The sequence below is a fragment of the Tenrec ecaudatus genome, chromosome 13 (assembly GCF_050624435.1).
Source record: "Tenrec ecaudatus isolate mTenEca1 chromosome 13, mTenEca1.hap1, whole genome shotgun sequence".
Lineage (NCBI taxonomy): Eukaryota > Metazoa > Chordata > Mammalia > Afrosoricida > Tenrecidae > Tenrec > Tenrec ecaudatus.
This window is the reverse complement of record NC_134542.1, coordinates 103181768-103200665: the sequence shown is the minus strand read 5'-3', so window position 1 is coordinate 103200665 and position 18898 is coordinate 103181768. Positions and strand designations below refer to the sequence as shown.

The following is an 18898-nucleotide window of genomic DNA, read 5'->3' as shown; positions in this document are numbered from 1 at the left end:
GAAATATATGTGGTTCATACAATATTTGATGTGACTATATACTAAATGGCCTTAGTTTTCCCAAGGATTACTTGCCTTTATTAGTATCATTTTCTAGCAAAAATATTTTAAAATTATCGAAAGGAAATTCAGTGTCCTTTCAGTTTTGCTGGGTGTACAAATGACTGTTTGAGAGAAAGCTAGGGTACCTGTGTGGGGCCAGGCTGTACAGGACACTCCAGGCTGGTGAGGTACAGCAACTCCCAACTATGCTTGTTAGTGGGTGGAAGGGAACAAATACTATGAAAGTTTGAAGTATTCCTTAAAACCAAAATGTTGCGGTCTGACTTCATCTATAGCTGTGGGCATCTCTGATGGTAATATGATGACCAAATTCATAACACAGTGGGAGGACCTTTCCCATTGTTAGGGATCTTTTCTCTTGTGTCACTTCACCCACTGCTTTCGCAAGCAGTATAACTAGTCTTTGAAGCTTGTGTTCTCTCACTAACTACAACACGAGGGAATACATTCCTTTGGTATTAAATTTTAGTGCAGCTTTATTGATTATTTGACATTGAAAGATGTATGTTATTTCTTGGCATTTATCACATAGTAGATACATAAGCTTTATTTTATTTTGATAGCTGAAAGGTTGATCTCAAATGTTAACAGTTAAAGGTGATGATTATTTTTTAAATTATTGCTAAAAAACATGATGAAGATGCTGACATCTTTCTGACAACGCTAGTGCATGTGATTTACTATAAGAAAATCCTGGTTTTTCTTTTTGGCATATTATGTGTAATATTTACCGAAGTTTTGATTCACAGTCCAGCAGATCTCTGGTAAATTATGTCTGAAGATAATATGGATAACATTTATTTCATATGGAGATCTTAGAAACGGTTTTTAAGTATAAAAATGGGAATAGAGTGCTTTTTAGTACAGATTTTATTGAGGGTAACTTCTTAGAACAAAATGTTTTTTTCCTGGGATTGAAACCTCATCTTGTTTTAGGTTTTATTTGGTTCTGGCTTTGAAGACATGTCTTCTTTAGGTTTTTGCACATGCATTCTCTTACTTATCTTCTTGGTCTTCCTTTCCCCATGCTATAAGGTAAAAGTTTGTGCTCAACATAGTTAAATTAGTATACTGAGATTTTTACTTAAACAAATTTTTTTTAACTGTAAGTACTCTATGAAGTGAAGCATTTTTATTTGAATATTTCAACTGCTTTTAAATACTTTTAACTTAACCTCTATGTAATTAAAATAGAAAATTATTTAAATATAGTTGAATGCATGTTTCCTTTTTTTCTTACTGTGAATTGGGTGAAGCATAAGAAAGCACATCAGTTTTCCACTGAAGAGTTTATACACATTTTGTTTCATTTCACTAATTGCAGTTCCTACACTTTAAAATACTCCCCCCCCCCCAAGAAAACAACAACTGTCATATGTTTCCTCTTTCTATTCTTTTTTAACTATTGTGTAATATACCTTTGTCTAAATGCTTTGGTGCTACCTAAGTAGTGTTATTGTTCCCACCAAAGACCTGTTCATTGTGATAAAATTGAGTCATGAAGGTGGGTGCATTTCTAAACCTGAAAGGTGATGAACGAACAGCCCTAGTTTCTGAACTTGAGGGCAAGTTAATATTTTAGAGCAGTGGTTCTCAGCCTTACTTATGGAGACCCTTTTAATACAGTTCCTCATGCAGTGGTGACCCCCCAATCCTAAAATTATTTTTGTTGCTACTTCATAACTGTAATTTTGCTACTGTTATGAATCAGGCGACTCCTGTGAAAGGATCCTTCCTTTGGGGGTCGCAACCCACAGGTTGAGAACTGCTGTTCTAGCGGAATAAATAAAATATGGTAATCCTAGAAATCTAGTCTCACTTACTTGAGCCTTGGGGTTTTTTTTTTTTTTTTTTTAAATAGGTAGACGAATCCTTTCTTGTAAGCACCAAGAATCTAAAGCAGCGGTTTTCAACCTTTGGGGGTCGAATGACCCTTCAAACAGGGCCACCCGATTAATAACAGTAGCAAAATTACAGTTATGAAGTAGCAACGAAAATAATTTTATGGTTGGGGGGGGTCACCATAACATTAGGTCACAGCATTAGGAAGGTTGAGAACCATTGAATTCTAAAGCTACAATCTAGTTTTAAGGAAGTAGGTGCTTTATTAATTTTATTGTGTTCATATTTGGTCACCTTTACAATTTACAAAGCTAGTGTCCTACAAACAGTAGCACTTTCCAAATAACAAGAAGGTTGCATTTTTTATACTTTTAAAAATTGGGAATAATTCAGGATTTGGCTCAAATTTCACATAATGCTAACATCTTTTTCTGTGGTTTTTTTCTTCAATATTTTTGTAAATATAGATAAAATTAATTAAAAGGAAAAAATCTGGAACTGTTATGGTTTCTCATTTTCTATTTTCAGATGATCACAGTCGTGTTACACTGCAAAGTACTGAAAATGATTATATTAATGCCAGTTTAGTTGACATAGAAGAGGCACAAAGGAGTTACATCTTAACACAGGCAAGTGACCATGAATGAGCAGACTCTTGAAATGTGGTGGTGGTTCTGTTCTGCTTTAAATCAGTGCTAAGATATACAATGACTTCTTTTGGAAACGAAATGCCATTTCATTTTTCTGGTTATATAATGAATTATAAATATTAAACTAAGATAAGCATGTTTATTTTTAATGTTACACATTCTAAAAGGACATTTTTTTTTTCTGTGAAATGGCTTAGGCCAGTTCTCTTCAGAGAATTTATTTGTTTTTGATACAAAGCCTTCTCATTAATTACTTTGCTTCATTAACTTCTATTTCTTCTTTTTTTTTAATTTTGTGTTTTCCCCCTGTTTATTTTCATAGAACCTTTTCTGTAACTCACAGGACCTGTGGGAGGTTTTTCAGAGTAGTATATATTTTCAGAGAATACAGGAGTTGTGGCTAGAATGGTGTGTGAACTATCTTCAGTTTAGGCTAGAATGAGAACACTGAAGAAAGTAACATTAGAAATCTGGAGAGCTTTACAGTTTCTTACTGGCTTTTGTTGACTCCTACTTAACCGCTGTAACCCATGCTTATTTAAATAATGCTCTGCCACTCGGGTAAAATGGAAATGGCCTTGGTTTTTAGTGGAAGAAGGGAGACTTAATAATGTTGTCTTTTCCTCATTAAAGATATAAACAACGGATACATTGTATAGCCATTGTACACGAAAACTTCAAAACTATAACTTGAATTATCTTTTGACACGTTCTTGAGAAGAGAAAAAAACTTAAAATATTATTAGACAAATTCCTAGCAAACTCTGAAATGAATTGCTTTTTAAGTTGAGGTAAATAGCTCCTGTGAATACTAAAGAAAAAGAGAAGCAGTCTCTGGTAAAAACAGGCAAAGAATATAAAATTCACAGTTTAAAGGGAAAAAAAGATGTATATAGTACACAGTGAACCCCGATTTTTTAGTAATTAGGGAACTGTAAATTTAAGCTAATAGATAAAAAATTTTGATTATGTATCATGTTCAAATATATATTTTCACGTTCAAATACTCTCATCTAAAAGATAAATCTTTAATAGTTGATACTAGAGAAATTTATAAATTCACAGAGAAAGATGTAAATGAGTACTTATTGCAACTTTAACTGATGAAATAATTTGTAAAAGACCAGAAAAAAAAAAGACTAGCCAAGTTGGTTATCAGAGAGGTAGTGATTTGGGGAGTGGAGGGGTTTGGGTTATAAAGATTTTTAGTTGCTATTTTTTGGCTTCCAGTATGTAATATTTGAAATTCTTCTTACAAGCACTCATGATGTTTTTAAGAGATGAAAGATTTATGCAATTTGAAGAGACACAGTGTACTATGCAATAAATTTTTTTTCTTTCTATAATTAAACAATTTACTTTCTCTTTGAAAAGAAACTAACGATAAAAAATAGAAAAGACTAATTGACCTATTTGTCACAACTTTTGTTGCCTATACCATTGTTTTTCAGTCTTGTTGATTGGTTATGCTGTCTCTTAATAGTTTTTAAAAATGTAGGTCTTGCTCACCTACTCCACACAACCACTGGGTGAATAAGTAAATGTGGTGAAGAAAGCTGATGGTGCCCGGCTATGAAAAGATATAGCATCTGGGGTCTTAAAAGCTTGAAGGTAAACAAGCGGCCATCTAGTTCAGAAGCAACAAAAAGCCCACATGGAAGCAGCACATCATCCTGTGAGATTACGAGGTGTTGAAGGGATCAGGTATCAGGCATCATCAGAACAAAAAATCATATCCTAGTGAATGAGGTGGGGAAGGGCGGAGTAGAGACAAGTCATTGGGTGCAACAGAGCAATGATGAAACATGCAACTTTCCTCTAGTTCCTAATGCTTCCTCTTCCCCCACTATCATGACCCCAGTTCTACCTTATAAATCTGGCTAGACCAGAGGATTTACAGTGGTACAGATAGGAACTGGAAGTGGAAACTGGGAGGGTAGGTTGGAAAAGGGGAACTGATCACGAGGATCTACGTGTGACCTCCTCCCTGGGGGAGGACAGCAGAAGAGTGGGTGAAGGGAGATGTCAGGGCAAGATACGACAAAATAATAATTTATAAATTATCAAGTGCTCATGAGGGCGTAGGGAGCAGAGAGGGAGGGGAAAAATGAGCTGATGCCAGGGACTTAGGTGGAGAGCAAATGTTTTGAGAAAGGGCAATGAATGTACAAATGTGCTTTACACAATTGATGTATATATGGATTGTGATAAGAGTTGTATGAACCCCTAATAAAACGATTTAAAAAAATATAGGTCTTTCTAAAGATTGTAATTTGGTGTTTTAATAGCAATATTTGTTATTGAGAGAATATACAGTCTAACGTACCTTAATTGAACAACTTCTATATGTGCAATTGAGTGACATTGATTACATTCTTTGAATTGTGTGATCATGGTCATTCTCCTTATAGTTCACTGCCCTCTAAGTTTCTTAATTAATCTTTTGAGTTGCCACTTTCATTTTGATCCCATTTAGATAAATTCTGAAAGAGGACAGTTCTCAAGGCAGACATAAAAATAGTTATGCAAGACTGTTGTTTATTTTTAAAAGACATTAGGGATATTTTGGTTTGAGGTTTAAAAATTATTTAAAATCTTAAAAATTTTACTGACATTTTTCATGACTTGAACTACCTGGAACCTTTGTATCTTAAAAAAAGAGTATAAGCAAAAAAATATATAAGCATATAAGCACTAGAGTCAGATTATCATTATTCATGGGAAATCCTCATTCCACAACTTCATTTGATGTATTCATCCAACAAATATATATTGATCACCTACTTTGTGTCCAAATAAGAACTGATGCATATGAAATAGAGGAGAATATTGAAAGTACTGTGGACTGCTAATGTCTTGGAGGATGTACAGATGTCAAGACTTTGTTCTTAACATATTTGGACATGTCATCAAAAGGAACCAGCCTTTTGCTAGGGCTGGTTCCTTTTGATGACATGTCCAAAATGTGTATTTACATTGAGTTGTAATCCATACTTATGACTGCAGATGAGATTTCACTGCCACCAAGTGGATTACAACTCTTTTTTTAAAACATTTTATTATGGGCTCATACAACTCTTATCACAATCCATACATATACATACATCAATTGTATAAAGCACATCTGTACATTCTTTGCCCTAATCATTTTCTTTTTTTTCTCTTCTTTTCTTTTTTACATTTTATTAGGGGCTCATACAACTCTTACCACAATCCTTACATATACATACATCAATTGTATAAAGCACATCCGCACATTCCCTGCCCCAATCATTCTCAAAGCATTTGCTCTCCACTTAAGCCCTTTGCATCAGGTCCTCTTTTTTTCCCCCTCCCTCCCCGCTCCTCCCTCCCTCCCTCCCTCATGTGCCCTTGGTAATTTATACATTGTTATTTTGTCATATCTTGCCCTATCCGGAGTCTCCCTTCCCCCCCTTCTCTGCCGTCCATCTCCCAGGGAGGAGGTCACATGTGGATCCTTGTAATCAGTTCCCCCTTTCCAACCCACTCACCCTCCACTCTCCCAGCATCGCCCCTCACACCCTTGGTCCTGAAGGTATCCTCCACCCTGGATTCCCTGTGCCTCCAGCCCCCATATGCACCAGTGTACAACCTCTGCCCTATCCAGTCCTGCAAGGTAGATTTCGGATCATGGTAGTTGGGGGGAGGAAGCATCCAGGATCTGGGGGAAAGCTGTGTTCTTCATCGGTACTACCTCACACCCTGCTGACCCATCTCCTCTCCTAAACCCCTCTATGAGGGGATCTCCATTGGCCGACACTTCGGCCTTGGGTCTCCACTCTGCACTTCCCCCTTCATTCAATATGGTATATATATATATATATATATATATATATATATATATATATATATATATATATACACACACACACACACACACACATACATGTATATATATCTATAAGGATTACAATTCTTAACATGCTTAGTAAAGTGGATCGTCATCAAAAAGGAAATTTTCAATGAGGTGAACTGACACAGTGGCTGCAACAACGGGTTCAAACACAACAATTGCAAGGTGGTACAGGACTAGGCACTGATTTTTTCTTTTGTACATACGGTCTTTATGAGTTGGAATTAGCTGAGTGGCATTTAACAATTTTGTGGTCAGCATTGCTTCTTAATCCAACCATTTAGAAAATAATAATACCTAACACTGAAAAAAAAGTCAACATTTATTTTAAAATGATGAAAAAGAAGTGAAATGAGATGTGAACATTTGTATTTGAGAATAGTATTTATGTAGCCTTAAAGGACTCATGGTGGCGCAGGGGTTCCGAGTTGGGCTGTGGCTTATGATATCAGCAGCTAACAATTATTAGCTGCTCCTTAGGAGAAAGAGGAGACTTTCTACTCCCATAAACCATTATAGTCTCAGAAACTCCCAGGAGCAGTTCGCCCTGCCCTATAAGGTTGCTATGAGTTGGCACCAACACAACGGCAGTGAGTTTGGATTTTGCTTTATTTTCCCCACAATTTCGTATACTTGCCTGTTAAACAAGATCCCTTCATGGACTTGACCGCACTAAGTTAGATTATAGGAGAATCCTGGCCCATCCAAGTTGAAAACAAAACCTAACTATCACCGTCTGCTATTACAGTAAGGGGATCTATGCTACTTATTGTTGTATTTTGTTTAAATTAGTAACTGTAATAATGAAAATATCTTAAATTAACTTAAAACCCATATAATAAAGTAATTGGTTCATTAAAGGATATATGGATAAGCAAAATGTACTATATGCATGCAATTGTATACTATGAACCATCATAATAAAGAGATAATGAGTCTTTGAATCTTAAAACAGATAAATATGGAGGAACTTATGGTGGTTGAAATAAGTCAATCATAAAAGAACAAATATTGTGTGTTTACACTTGTATTAAGAATTTATAAACAAAGACCAATGCTCATTGAGGGTTACCAGGCATTATTGGGAGTAGGGGGCCAGGGGAAGCATTATTGAGACAGTTGTTAGGTGCTGCGGAGTTGGGTCTGACCCACAGCAGTCCTCTGTGCCAAAGAACGAAACACTGGTGATAACTCTTCTTCTGTGGGAGCCAGTTTTTGTAGCCACTGTGTCGGTCTATCTTATTCAGAGTATTCTTTGTTTTTACTGGCCTTTTACTTTACCAAGCATAATGATCTTTTCCCGGAACTGCTTTCTCCTGTTAATATGTTTAAATTAAGAGTTTTGTCATCCTTGCTTCCAAGGAGCATTCTTCCCTTATTTGCTTATTCGTCAGGCATCCTTTGGTACTTTTAATATTCGCCAACACCTTAATCCAAATGCATCAATTCTTCTGTGGTCTCTTTTATTCATTATCTGACTTTTAGATACTATGAGATGACAGAAAAAAACCATGGTTTGGGTCAGGCACACCTTATTCCTAAAATTGCTCAGTGCAGTATGTTGTCAATTTTTTCTGGATTGCTGCTTCCATTAGCATTGAATGTGGATCCACGCAAGACAGCTCCAATCTCCTCTGCATTTGTCATTATGTTATCTACTGGTCCAGCTGTGAGAATCTTGGTTTTATTTACGTTGAGTTGTAATCCCTACTGAAGACTACAGTTGAGATTTCACTGCCATCAAGTTGTTTACGACTCTTAAGCAGTGTAGGACTGCCCCTGTGTGTTTTTAAGACTCTCTTAAGGAATAGAAAGCCTCATTTGGAGAACCTCATAGTTATCTCTCCTTATGGGAATACAAAGATTCATATTTCTTCCTCAAAGCAGCTAATGATTTTGAACTGCTAACCTTGTAATTAGCAATCCAATTGGTAACTACGGTGCCATAGGACCCTTAGTTGAGATACTAGATACTTTTGGTAATTTAAAAGGTAGCGTTCATTGTGGATGAAGTACACACAGCTTGATCAAAATTTCTAGTATTATTAAGATGGGCATAAAGGAAAAAGGTGTCTTTAGTAAAAGGTATAAAACTATAACTGTAATATGCATGTGACTGCACATTTATATACACACAAATACGTGATGAGTATATACTTGTGCACAGAATAATCTATAGGGCTCATTTGTACATTCATTGCCCTCATCATTCTCAAAACATTTGCTCTCCACCTAAGCCCCTGGCATCAGCTTCTCATTTTTTCCCATCCCTCCCTGCTGCCCCTTCCCACATGAACCTTGAAAATTTATAAATAATTATTTTGTCATATATTGCACTGTCTGACGTCTCCCTTCACCCACTTTTCTATTGTCCATCCCCCAGGGAGGAGGTTATATGTAGATCCTTGTAATCGGTTCCCTCTTTCCAACTCAAACCCTCCCTCTACCCTCCCAATGTGGCCACTCACACAATTAGTTCTGAAGGGATCATCTGCCTTGGATTCCCTGTGTTTCCAGTTCCTATCTGTACCAGTGTACATCCTCTGGTCTAGCCAGATTTGTAAGGTAGAATTGGGATCATGATAGTGGGAGGGGAGGAAGCATTTCAGAATTAGAGGAAAGTTGTGTGTTTCTTTGTTGCTACATCGCCCCATGACTGGCTTGTCTCCTCCCGGAAACCCTTCTTTAAGGGGATGTCCAGTGGGTCTCCACTCCGTACTATCCCCATCATTCACAATGATAGGATTTTTTTTGTTCTGATGATGCCTGATAGCTGTTCCCTTCGACACCTTGTGATCACACAGGCTGGTGTGCTGCTTCCATGTGGGCTTTGTTGCTTCTGAGCTAGATGGTCGCTTGTTTACCTTCAAGCCTTTAAGACCCCAGACACTATATTTTTTGATAGCTGGGCACCATCAGCTTTCTTCACCACATTTGTTTATGTGTACCCGCTTTGTCTTCAGCAATCCTGTTAGGAAGGTGAGCATCATAGAATGCCAGTTTAATAGAATGAAGTATTCTTGCATTGAGAGAATACTTGAGTGGAGGCCCAATGTCCATCTGCTACCTTAATACTAAACCTATAAATATGTGCACATAGATCTATTTCCCCATCCTCATATAAATATATTTACATATGTACATACTGTTATTTACATACCCTGTATGTACATACCCTTGGCCTCCTAGCTCTTTCCTCTGTTTCCTTTGATTTTCCTCTTGTCCCACTATCCTGCTCAGTGTTCATTTGGTTTTCAGTAATTCCTCTTGGTTACATTACCCTTGATCACATCCTACCTGGCCTCATACACCCTCCTCTCCTCCAATTTGGATTACTTGTTGTTCCGTTATCCCTTGGTTTGTTAACACCACTACCTTTCCTCACACCTGTCCCATGTCCCACAGAACTGTAGATCCCATTGTTTTCTACTCCAGCCCATCTTATTTAGACAGACCTGCGGAGATAATAACATGCACAAAAACAAGACAGCATAACCGAGCAACAATATAAACAACAACAACAACAACAAACCAATTAAAAAAAACAACAACCAAAACACAGCAAGAAAGAAAAGCTTGTAGTTAGTTCAAGGACTGTTCGTTTGCCTTTACGAGTGTTTTCCAGTCCAGTCTGTTGGGGCACCAAGCCCTAGCCCCAAAGTCCACCTTCGACATTCCCTGGGGACTTCGCCGCTCCATTCCCTTGCTGCTCTGTTGCACCCCCTTAATGTTTTGCCTGAGTGTGGCAGGATCAGATCTGGCGTAGTTCCCACACTGTGTGTCTAGTGTTCTCCACTGTAGGGTTATGGGTCAATGAATGACGTCGTGTCTCATCGTGGGGCTGGCCATGTGGTCCTCTCTGTGGTCTGTCTGTTCTGAGTGGGAACATCGTCCTCAAGGCTTGGTGAGCCAGGATGTACTCCACTCTCTCCTCCTCCCCCTTCATCTGCTCCCGTGTGCTCCTATGTGACATATCCCTCTCCCGGAGCTGCAGATTGAGTGCCATCCTCTGAAATAAATTCTTATGGGGAGATGGGCAGGTGTCCACGTTGGTGACATTCGGGCTGGCCCCTCATACCTTTCCCACTGATTTTCCTGCTCCATGCTGGCATGTTCTAGCTCACTCTTTTAAGAAGCCAACTTTAGTTTCTCGAGTGTCTGATCCTTGGCATCTCCTGAGTTCTTTCTTTCTGCTGCCCTTTTTACAGCTGTATTCAATTTTAACCTGCACTAGTTAAGTACTTTTTAACTTTTCTCCTTGCAACCAGTTACTCTCCCTCATTCATGTTTCATAATGCCACGACAATAAATGTTGGCTACAGTTTACTGCATTCAAAATCCTTTAAAATCTACAAATGAACCCTCTTAGGATTGTGCCATGAGGCTTCCTACTCCTTAGCCCTGCTTGTATGCTCAATGACCTGTCTTTTCTAAAACATGCTGTAAACTTTTATATGCCAGACTTCATGCTGGAAATGCCTTGGGTAGCCATTAAAGTCTGCCCCATTCTTTTGCTTCTCCCTGCCTCTTTGCTCATACCTCAGTTCTCTTTATTTTTAAACTCTGCTATAATATCTTTTGGGAGCCCTGGTGGTACATTGGGGTAAGCATTGGACTAATCACAACCTCAGAGATTCAAACTCAACAGGAAAAAATGCTGTTTCCATAGAATTTACTGCCAGAAAAACATTTCTTCTTGCCCTCTCCATTTGTTAGGAGTTGAAATCAACTTGCTGGCATTGAGTTTGGTTTGGTCTTGGCTTTTCCCGAAGTCCTTTCCTCCCTTGGAGTCCTTCCCCTACAGAATGTTTGTGTCCTTTTCTCCTGGCACTGCATCTCAGCCATGCTTTCCTTTTGTACTTAACACGTTTTGAATGGAGTTAAAAATTCTAAAAATAATTTTAAAAGATAGAAAGCTAAAGTTTCAGCCCCTAGGTATATTATATCAATTTTGCAAAGAGTGAAAATTATTAGCATTGTTAGTAATTGAAACGGGTGAGAGATAAATGAGATACTTGTGATCTAAAAGCCTATCTTCATTTATACTTTGTCAAAAAACCCCCTCTTCTCTATTACCTGTACCTGATGTATTGAATACTCTTCGGTGTTATTTTGGGTATAGTAATGCCTCCTTTATTTTAACCTTCAACCTGTTTATAATTCTAATTTGGACATGGCCTCATTTTTCTGTGCTACGCCCTATACTATCATTAAAGGCAATTGAAATAGGAACCCTGGTGGCATAGTGGGTTATGCACTTGAAGATAACTGCAAGGCCAGGAGTTGGAAACCAAGAGCCACACCGTAGGAGCAAGATGGGGCCTTGTCCTATAGAGAATTACAGTGTTAGCAACCCACTTGGCAGTTCTGCTCTGCTCTGCCCTGCCCTGCCCAGCCCAGCCCAGCCCAGCCTTGTGAGCAGTAGTTTTTAGGAGGTAGTTGAAGTATCTGTAGTGGTACTTTATTTTTTGCCATAGCAATGTTATAATATAGACCAGTTCCCTTTTTAGTGGTGTTCAGTACGCTGCCATGTTAATTACAGTTTTACGGTGGTTCAGGTGTTTTCATTATGCCCACTCTTCCTGGAAATACATTCTTGTGGGTGACTTGTATTGATTGACTGCCCTGTGTTGACATACACATCTTTTGGAGACTACTGTGATAGGATCAGTAGGAGGCAGGATTTCTTACTGTTGTGCAACACGAAGGGAACAGAAATTACCTCCGCCCTGTCCCTATTGTAATTAGAACAAGAGCAATCAGATATTCCTATGCATGAGTCTAACTGTGTTTTGTTTGCTTTTATGCATGGTGACTATAGAAATACTAAGTGTAGAAGTACCCGTAGAGGAAACAAGACAGTCAGCACTGTCACAAATAGAGTACCAGGCTAATTCGAAGATCAGAATCTTTCCTGTGCTTTGATGATTGTTAGAGTTTTAGGTTTGTCATTTACGTCTTAGATGCATCTTGAGTTAATTTTTATACATGGTAACAGGAATTCTGTGTAATCTTTTGAAAATAGATATCCAATAGAAATATCTCCTCCCCATTTAATGAAATCCAGCCTTTTGCCAAACACTGTGCACACTATAGTAGCTATTCAGTAGGTTTTGTGATCAGAGTGTGTGAGGCCTACTTTGTTTTTAGTAGTACTTTGCTTGTCTGGGTGTCTTTTTGCATGAGCTTTTAACTCTTGGTTCCTATTAAATCCTGACTCTACCTGCAACACAGAAAGTCACTTAGAAATCTAAAACCTTTTTCTGCTTAAAGAGTCACTTTTGATCTTTTGTACTCAAAACTCCAAACTAATACAGGTTTGTTTTTAAAAATTGAAATTAATTTGAAGTCTTGACTTTTAATCCAGTACATTGTTTTTAATCCAGGAATATATTGGAAACAGTTTTCCTTACGAACCTCATTCTTTTCCATGCATTTCCTTTATCTAGTTTTTCTTTTCTGTTCCTACAGGGTCCACTTCCTAATACATGTTGTCATTTCTGGCTCATGGTTTGGCAACAAAAAACAAAAGCCATTGTCATGCTAAACCGGGTTGTGGAGAAAGAATCGGTGAGTAATATTTGATATTTATCACTTAATGTACTGGATGTGATCATTACTTTAAAATGCTTTCTTATTTCTTTTTTTAAAACCTTTAACAACTAAAAAAAAACATACAAACAAAATTTTAACAACCTAAGAAACATTTTATTTAGAAAGTCATCGTTTTAAAAGTTAATGGCATAGGATTCACATACAATTCAGTAGTTCAGTCATTAAAAAGAATTGTACAATCTCATATTCTTTGGAGGTATTCCTTATTTAGATATTCAGCTTTTAGTAAAAGCTGAAGTCCCATTTTAGACAAGAAGAGCTAATGTATTCTTTGCCTTTCTATCTTTGTTCAAATGATAATTACAGACCACTAACCTCTAAAATAGGAATATATTGAACAAAAACTCATGGTGCTACTTAGACCTTTAGAATTGCTAAGCTTCATTAGAATCTTTTCAAACCCAAACTAAACTCACTTCTATCTAGTTGATTCTGGCTCATAGTGATCCTATTGGACAGAGTATAACTGGCCCCTTGGGTTTCCGAAACTCTAAATCTTTATAGAAACAGGCAGCCTCATCTTTCTCCTGCAGAGGTGGGTTTGAATCTCTGAACCTTGGTGTTAGAAACTCAATGCATAGCCCAGTACAGTACTAGAGATCCTTCTATTAGAATCTTTATAATTAGTTATAATAAAAATATTAGAAACTTTCTAAAAGATTCAAATAAAGATTCTCTTAAACTTATTAGCTTATAGATTATGAGACATAAGTATAAATTTATTGAAATTTTAAGTTACAGTTTAATCACAGTGCATTACACCCAAAACAACAGCAACAGCCCCTAAACAAACTCACTACCATCCAATTCATGGTGACTCTGTGGGCAGGGTAAAGCTGTCTCTGTGGGTTTCCAAGACTAAAGCTTTGTTGGAGTAGAAAGAAAATGGGGGAAAGAAGGTAATTTTAAACAAAAGAATAGGGTGGGGGAAGGGCAATTTAAGAAAAGAGGGGGAAAACAACAAGGCCAGTAGTTTGAAACCACCAGTCCCCCTGTGAGAGAAATCAAGGTTTTCCACACACGTAAAGAGTTGCAGTCTTGGACTGCCATTTTTGGGGGGGGAGGTTGTTTTTTTCCATATGTTATTTGTGGTTTGGAAAAGGAGAAGGGGCTGTTTTAGAAAAGGATATTTCTCTGGGGGTTCATTCACAGGAAATGATGTTGGTGGGAAAAAAAACTTACTTTGCCTCAGTCTTCTTGCTTTTACAAATTACAAAGTTTTTTATTTTATTGATGCATTATCTGTATGGTTGTTTGTCAGTTAGAGGAACATTTTATAAACACTTTAATTGAAACATATTAATTATTGATTACAGACAGTCCCCAGGTTATGAACTAAGTCAAATTTTAGGTAAGTTGAAACAGGTGCATACAGTTCTTACTTAGTCTCATTTTAATACAGGATGAGCTCTGATGGCGTGTTGGGCTATTCACTACCAGTCTGGCAGTTCAAATCCACCAGCCACTCTGGGAGAAAAGTGAAGCTGTCTGTTCTGTTCTCTTAAAGCTTTCCAGTCTTAGAAATCCTAAGGAGCAGTTTTACTTTGTCCTGTAGGGTAACTATGAATTGGAATCAACTCAGTAGGTTTGAATTTTTCATTTCTGGTTTGGTGCAAGGTGGTGCGTAAGGTAGGTAATTGTTTGACTGCTAATTGGAACTTGCAGCGCTAGCTCATTAGCGGGTCTAAGATAGACAGTGAGGCTGCTGTAACACCCTCTTAGAAACCTTCTCTGTCCGATAGGATTGCTGTGTGGGAATGGACTCAATGGCAATAAGTGTACTGCAAGACAAGGCTTGACTCGTTTTCAGTAGCACCTCCAGCAAGGGAAAATTTGCAATGAAGAATTTGTTGTGAGTAGGATTTGGTTTAGTCATTTCACAGTGGAGGCAAATTTATAGATATTTAAGAGCAAGTATGAGTTGTCTGTAAGTTTAGATTTGTAAGCTGGGAACTGCCTGTACAGTGGTGACTTTTCTTAGGTTTGTGTACTTAATAAAAATATAGTGCATGTGCTTTGTTTATATTTCAACTTTGTATGATTAGCTTCATGTTTTCAACCCTAAGGAATAACCCATATATTTTTAAATTTAGGTTAAATGTGCACAGTACTGGCCAACAAAAGATGACCGAGAGGTGCTGTTTAAAGAAACAGGATTCAGTGTGAAGCACTTAACAGAAGATGTGAAATCATACTATACAGTACATCTACTGCAATTAGAAGATATCAATGTAAGACTTTTTAATGCGTACAAGTTTGGGTTTTTTTTCCATACAGTGATTTTAAGAGCTTGTCTTTGTTAACAGATTTGAAAGTCTGATAAAGCACATACATATTGATAAATATCTATTTAAACTGTCTAGACATAGCCATTTGTTTTTAAATATGTGTCCCTGGATTCTAGTTCTCTGAGGTCTATCAAGAAATTGTAGGAGAAAAAAAAAAGACACTGTAGAAACCAGGGATTCCAAAGTTGAGAGTAATATAGTAAAAGGAATTGGAACTTCAAAGAAAGAGAGGACTTTAGGATCAAGCAAATATGTACTGAAAGCCAGCTTTACTACTTACTAAAAGTGTTCTTTTTTGACCTGCATTCTGCAATTTCCTTGATCCTATCCTCTAACACAGAGGAGCAATAGTCCTGCTGTGGCAACAAATGAGGTTATGTATACAAAACACCTGGTAACCAGACAGACTCCTAATACACCAGAGCTACTAGTACTCACACTGTTGAGGGTTGCAAACTAGTAAAGGTGAGACTGGACTGGTGGGAATGCAAATGATTCATCACTCAGAATCGTGCCATTATTGATTGAGAAGCAATGTGATTATTGAGGCTTATTTTCTCTTCATTTCTCTCTCGTGCTCTCTCTCTCTCTCTCTCTCTCTCTCTCTCTCTCTCTCTCTCTCTCTTTCTCACACACACACACACCTATCAATCTTTGATATCTTTGAATTTTTATTAGAATAAGTTAAAACATTCAAAAGGAAAATGATTCTGACATGCTATTAGCAACAACAGGAAAGATTTACCAAAAATGACATCAGGATTGTGTCTAGTCTGTAAAGCGAGATGTAGTTTTTCAAATTCACCACTAAATGAATTAAATAGTTTGCATATTGTTAGTCCCTCACCCCTCAAAAGAAAGTTGTAGAAAAGAAAAGGCATACGAGGGGGTAAAGCCCCCGAACCTCCCCTAAAATACAACAATTGAAGTTTTCCCCAAAACTAGGTATTTAAATTTTTTAACAAAACAACCTTAGCACCTTCAAAGTGCTCTCCATTACACTTAATACATTTATGAAGTTTGCGATTCCATTCTTGGAAACTTTTTTCCCCCAAACTCATCTATTTGGATGACTGATAATACCTCCCTCATTTTTTAAATCACCTCTTCTATGCCATTAAATTGCTGTCCTTTCGTGTCCCTTATTCATTTGTAGAAACAAAGTGAAGTCACACAGAAAGAGGTGAGTGGAGCAAGAGAGGCATGCTGTTTTTTGCCCAAAACTGGCACACTGAGATAGCTGTGTGAGCAGGTGCATTGTCGTGGTGGCAAAAACAATCTCCTGTCTGCCATAGATCAGGCCTTTTTGTTGCACACTGTTACGTAATCTTTTCAGAACCTCTACATAGAAAGCTTGATAAACAGCCTGAGACAAGTCGACATTTTCGTCCCTTTGGAAAGTTGATGATGCCCAGAACAAGGTTTGTCATCAATTGACATTTCACCTTTTTAAAATGAAAAAACGGATTGTACACTTGAGTTTTCCCCACAGTGATGTCCTTGTAAGCTGTCTAAAACATCACAAGTTTCTGAGGTATTTTTGCGGTATTTTTCCTGAGCAGGAAACAAAATTACAGAGCTGTCTGCTGTTCTCTTTAATTGGCTATCACAAAAAATGGAGGAAATGGCATTTATGAAAAAATCCACTGACCAGAGAACCTTACCAGGCGATGCCACTAGATCCACTAACTCAGAGTGAGTTGCTGGATACTTGCCTAATGGGGAAAATGTGTACTACGAAAGCTCCACCCAGCGGAACGTTCCCCCCAGTTTTTTTGGGTACCCCCTTGTATATGTGTGTACCTTTTAGATAGTTGATCTTTTGGAATTGCTGTCTGTTTTCATTGTGTACAATAAGCACAAAGGCTCTGATACCCAGGTTCTAGTTTTCTTTTTGTCCAGCTTCCCTTCACCCCCATGGCTCAGCCTAGTATGATCTCCTGGTTTACCTGAGATGGCTCAAGGGTAGGAATTAAGGCTTTTGAATTACAGATGTTCCTTACATCACTTTACACATACTGCTTTGCAAATGAGCATTGAGAAACATCAATAACTATTTAATCTTGGATTGTACCTTGCCTTTTCTCAGAAATAGTCCTGCATTTCCAAAAACTTCTTACAGTTCTTCTCTTATTTATTTCATGTATCTCTTCTTCGTTCAGCTTTAAAGTTCATTAAAATATAGAAGGTTGTAGATGTGTTGCCTTCTTTCTGAAACAATCCTAAGAATTGGTGTGATCTCAAATAGTAATAAAAATAGCTTTAGTGTTTTGTTAACAGGTTGCAAAAACACTTTCACATTGGTTTAATTTGATTCTTCATTCTTCCTCTTTGTGGATAGGGTACATATTCTTATTAACCCTGTATTTCATAAAATAAGAATGTTAAATACTAAAGCCTATTTGATGTGCAGTTTTCTTTATCTTTACATTATTTCACAGACGGGAACAGACCAGAACTAAAATCCAGGTCTTCTAACATTTAATTGCATGCAGATATATGTCTTTTGAAAAAGATACTAATTGTTGTAAAGAAATACTCTTGATTGAGGCCACAATATGAATTGTTAAGTACGTACATTTTAGATCCTAGCTACTAGGTGATAGAATCAAATGATCACTGTTGATTTCTTATTGACATAGGTCTGGAGTACACTGTAATTAATGGGCAACAATTTACTTTCTATGTTGTAATTGTTAGTAAGAACTTGAAAGTTCGAAGAATAAAGTAGCATTTCATTATGAGAGAGAGACTTTGCATTTGACCAAGTCCGTAGAATTCCATTTGGAACCAGATCACTTAACGTTTAAATCTTGACTGTCACATTAACCACTGTCTCGGTGTTCTCATCTATAAAATGGACCTACTAGGGGATCCACAGTTGTTGGCTTTGTAAGCTTTGTAATACTGCAAAATTGAGAAGGGCTACAGGAGCAAGAGACAACAAACTGAAGGCAAACAAATGACCAGGAAGTGAGAAAAGGCTGTGAAGTAGGAAAGCGATGGCCAGTCTCAGCCTGCAGTTCTTTATTGAGGTGTACCTGCGCTTCAGAAACCAATTTGCTTCTAAACAAAACTAAATTGAGCCTGTTAGAAGGGAGCCACAGCCCTGTTGTTTTTGAAGACTCTAGTCTAATAAAGGAGGAACCCTGGTGGTGTAATGGTTATGCATTGGAATTTGATTCTCAAGGTCAGCAGTCCAAACCACCAGCTGCTCTGCAGAAGAAAGAATGGGCTTTCTACTTCTGTAAAGAGTTAAGTCTCGGGAATTCATAAGGGCAGCTCTACCCTTTACAAGGGGTTGCTTTGAGTTGGCATCTGCTCGATGGCATGAGTTTGTCTTTTTGGTAGTGTAATGAAACAGTAAAGTTGCATACCAGGGGCCCTTTTGAATGTCTCACTCAGTCTTTGCCCCTGAATTAATCAAGGGTTCCATATCTGCTTTCCAAGTGGGCCTTGGCTAAAACTATGAAGATCATTTTGAGTAGCTTTTTAAATATTAGGTCATACTTAATTTATCTCAAAGATTTTCCGTTTTTCTTTGCTCTTCACTGTTTTCTGTAAAT

General features: G+C 37.5%; 1 protein-coding gene across 2 annotated transcripts in view; it reads left to right on the top strand.

Moving 5' to 3' along the window:
• PTPN2 (protein tyrosine phosphatase non-receptor type 2) overlaps positions 1–18898 on the top strand; it is a 103486-nt gene that overhangs the window by 51620 nt on the left and 32968 nt on the right. For both annotated transcript variants that reach the window (XM_075529885.1, XM_075529884.1), the window contains exons 3-5: positions 2434–2534; positions 12901–12999; positions 15138–15275. In XM_075529885.1, coding sequence (XP_075386000.1) covers positions 2434–2534; positions 12901–12999; positions 15138–15275 — 338 coding nt within the window. The remainder of the gene's footprint in view (positions 1–2433; positions 2535–12900; positions 13000–15137; positions 15276–18898) is intronic.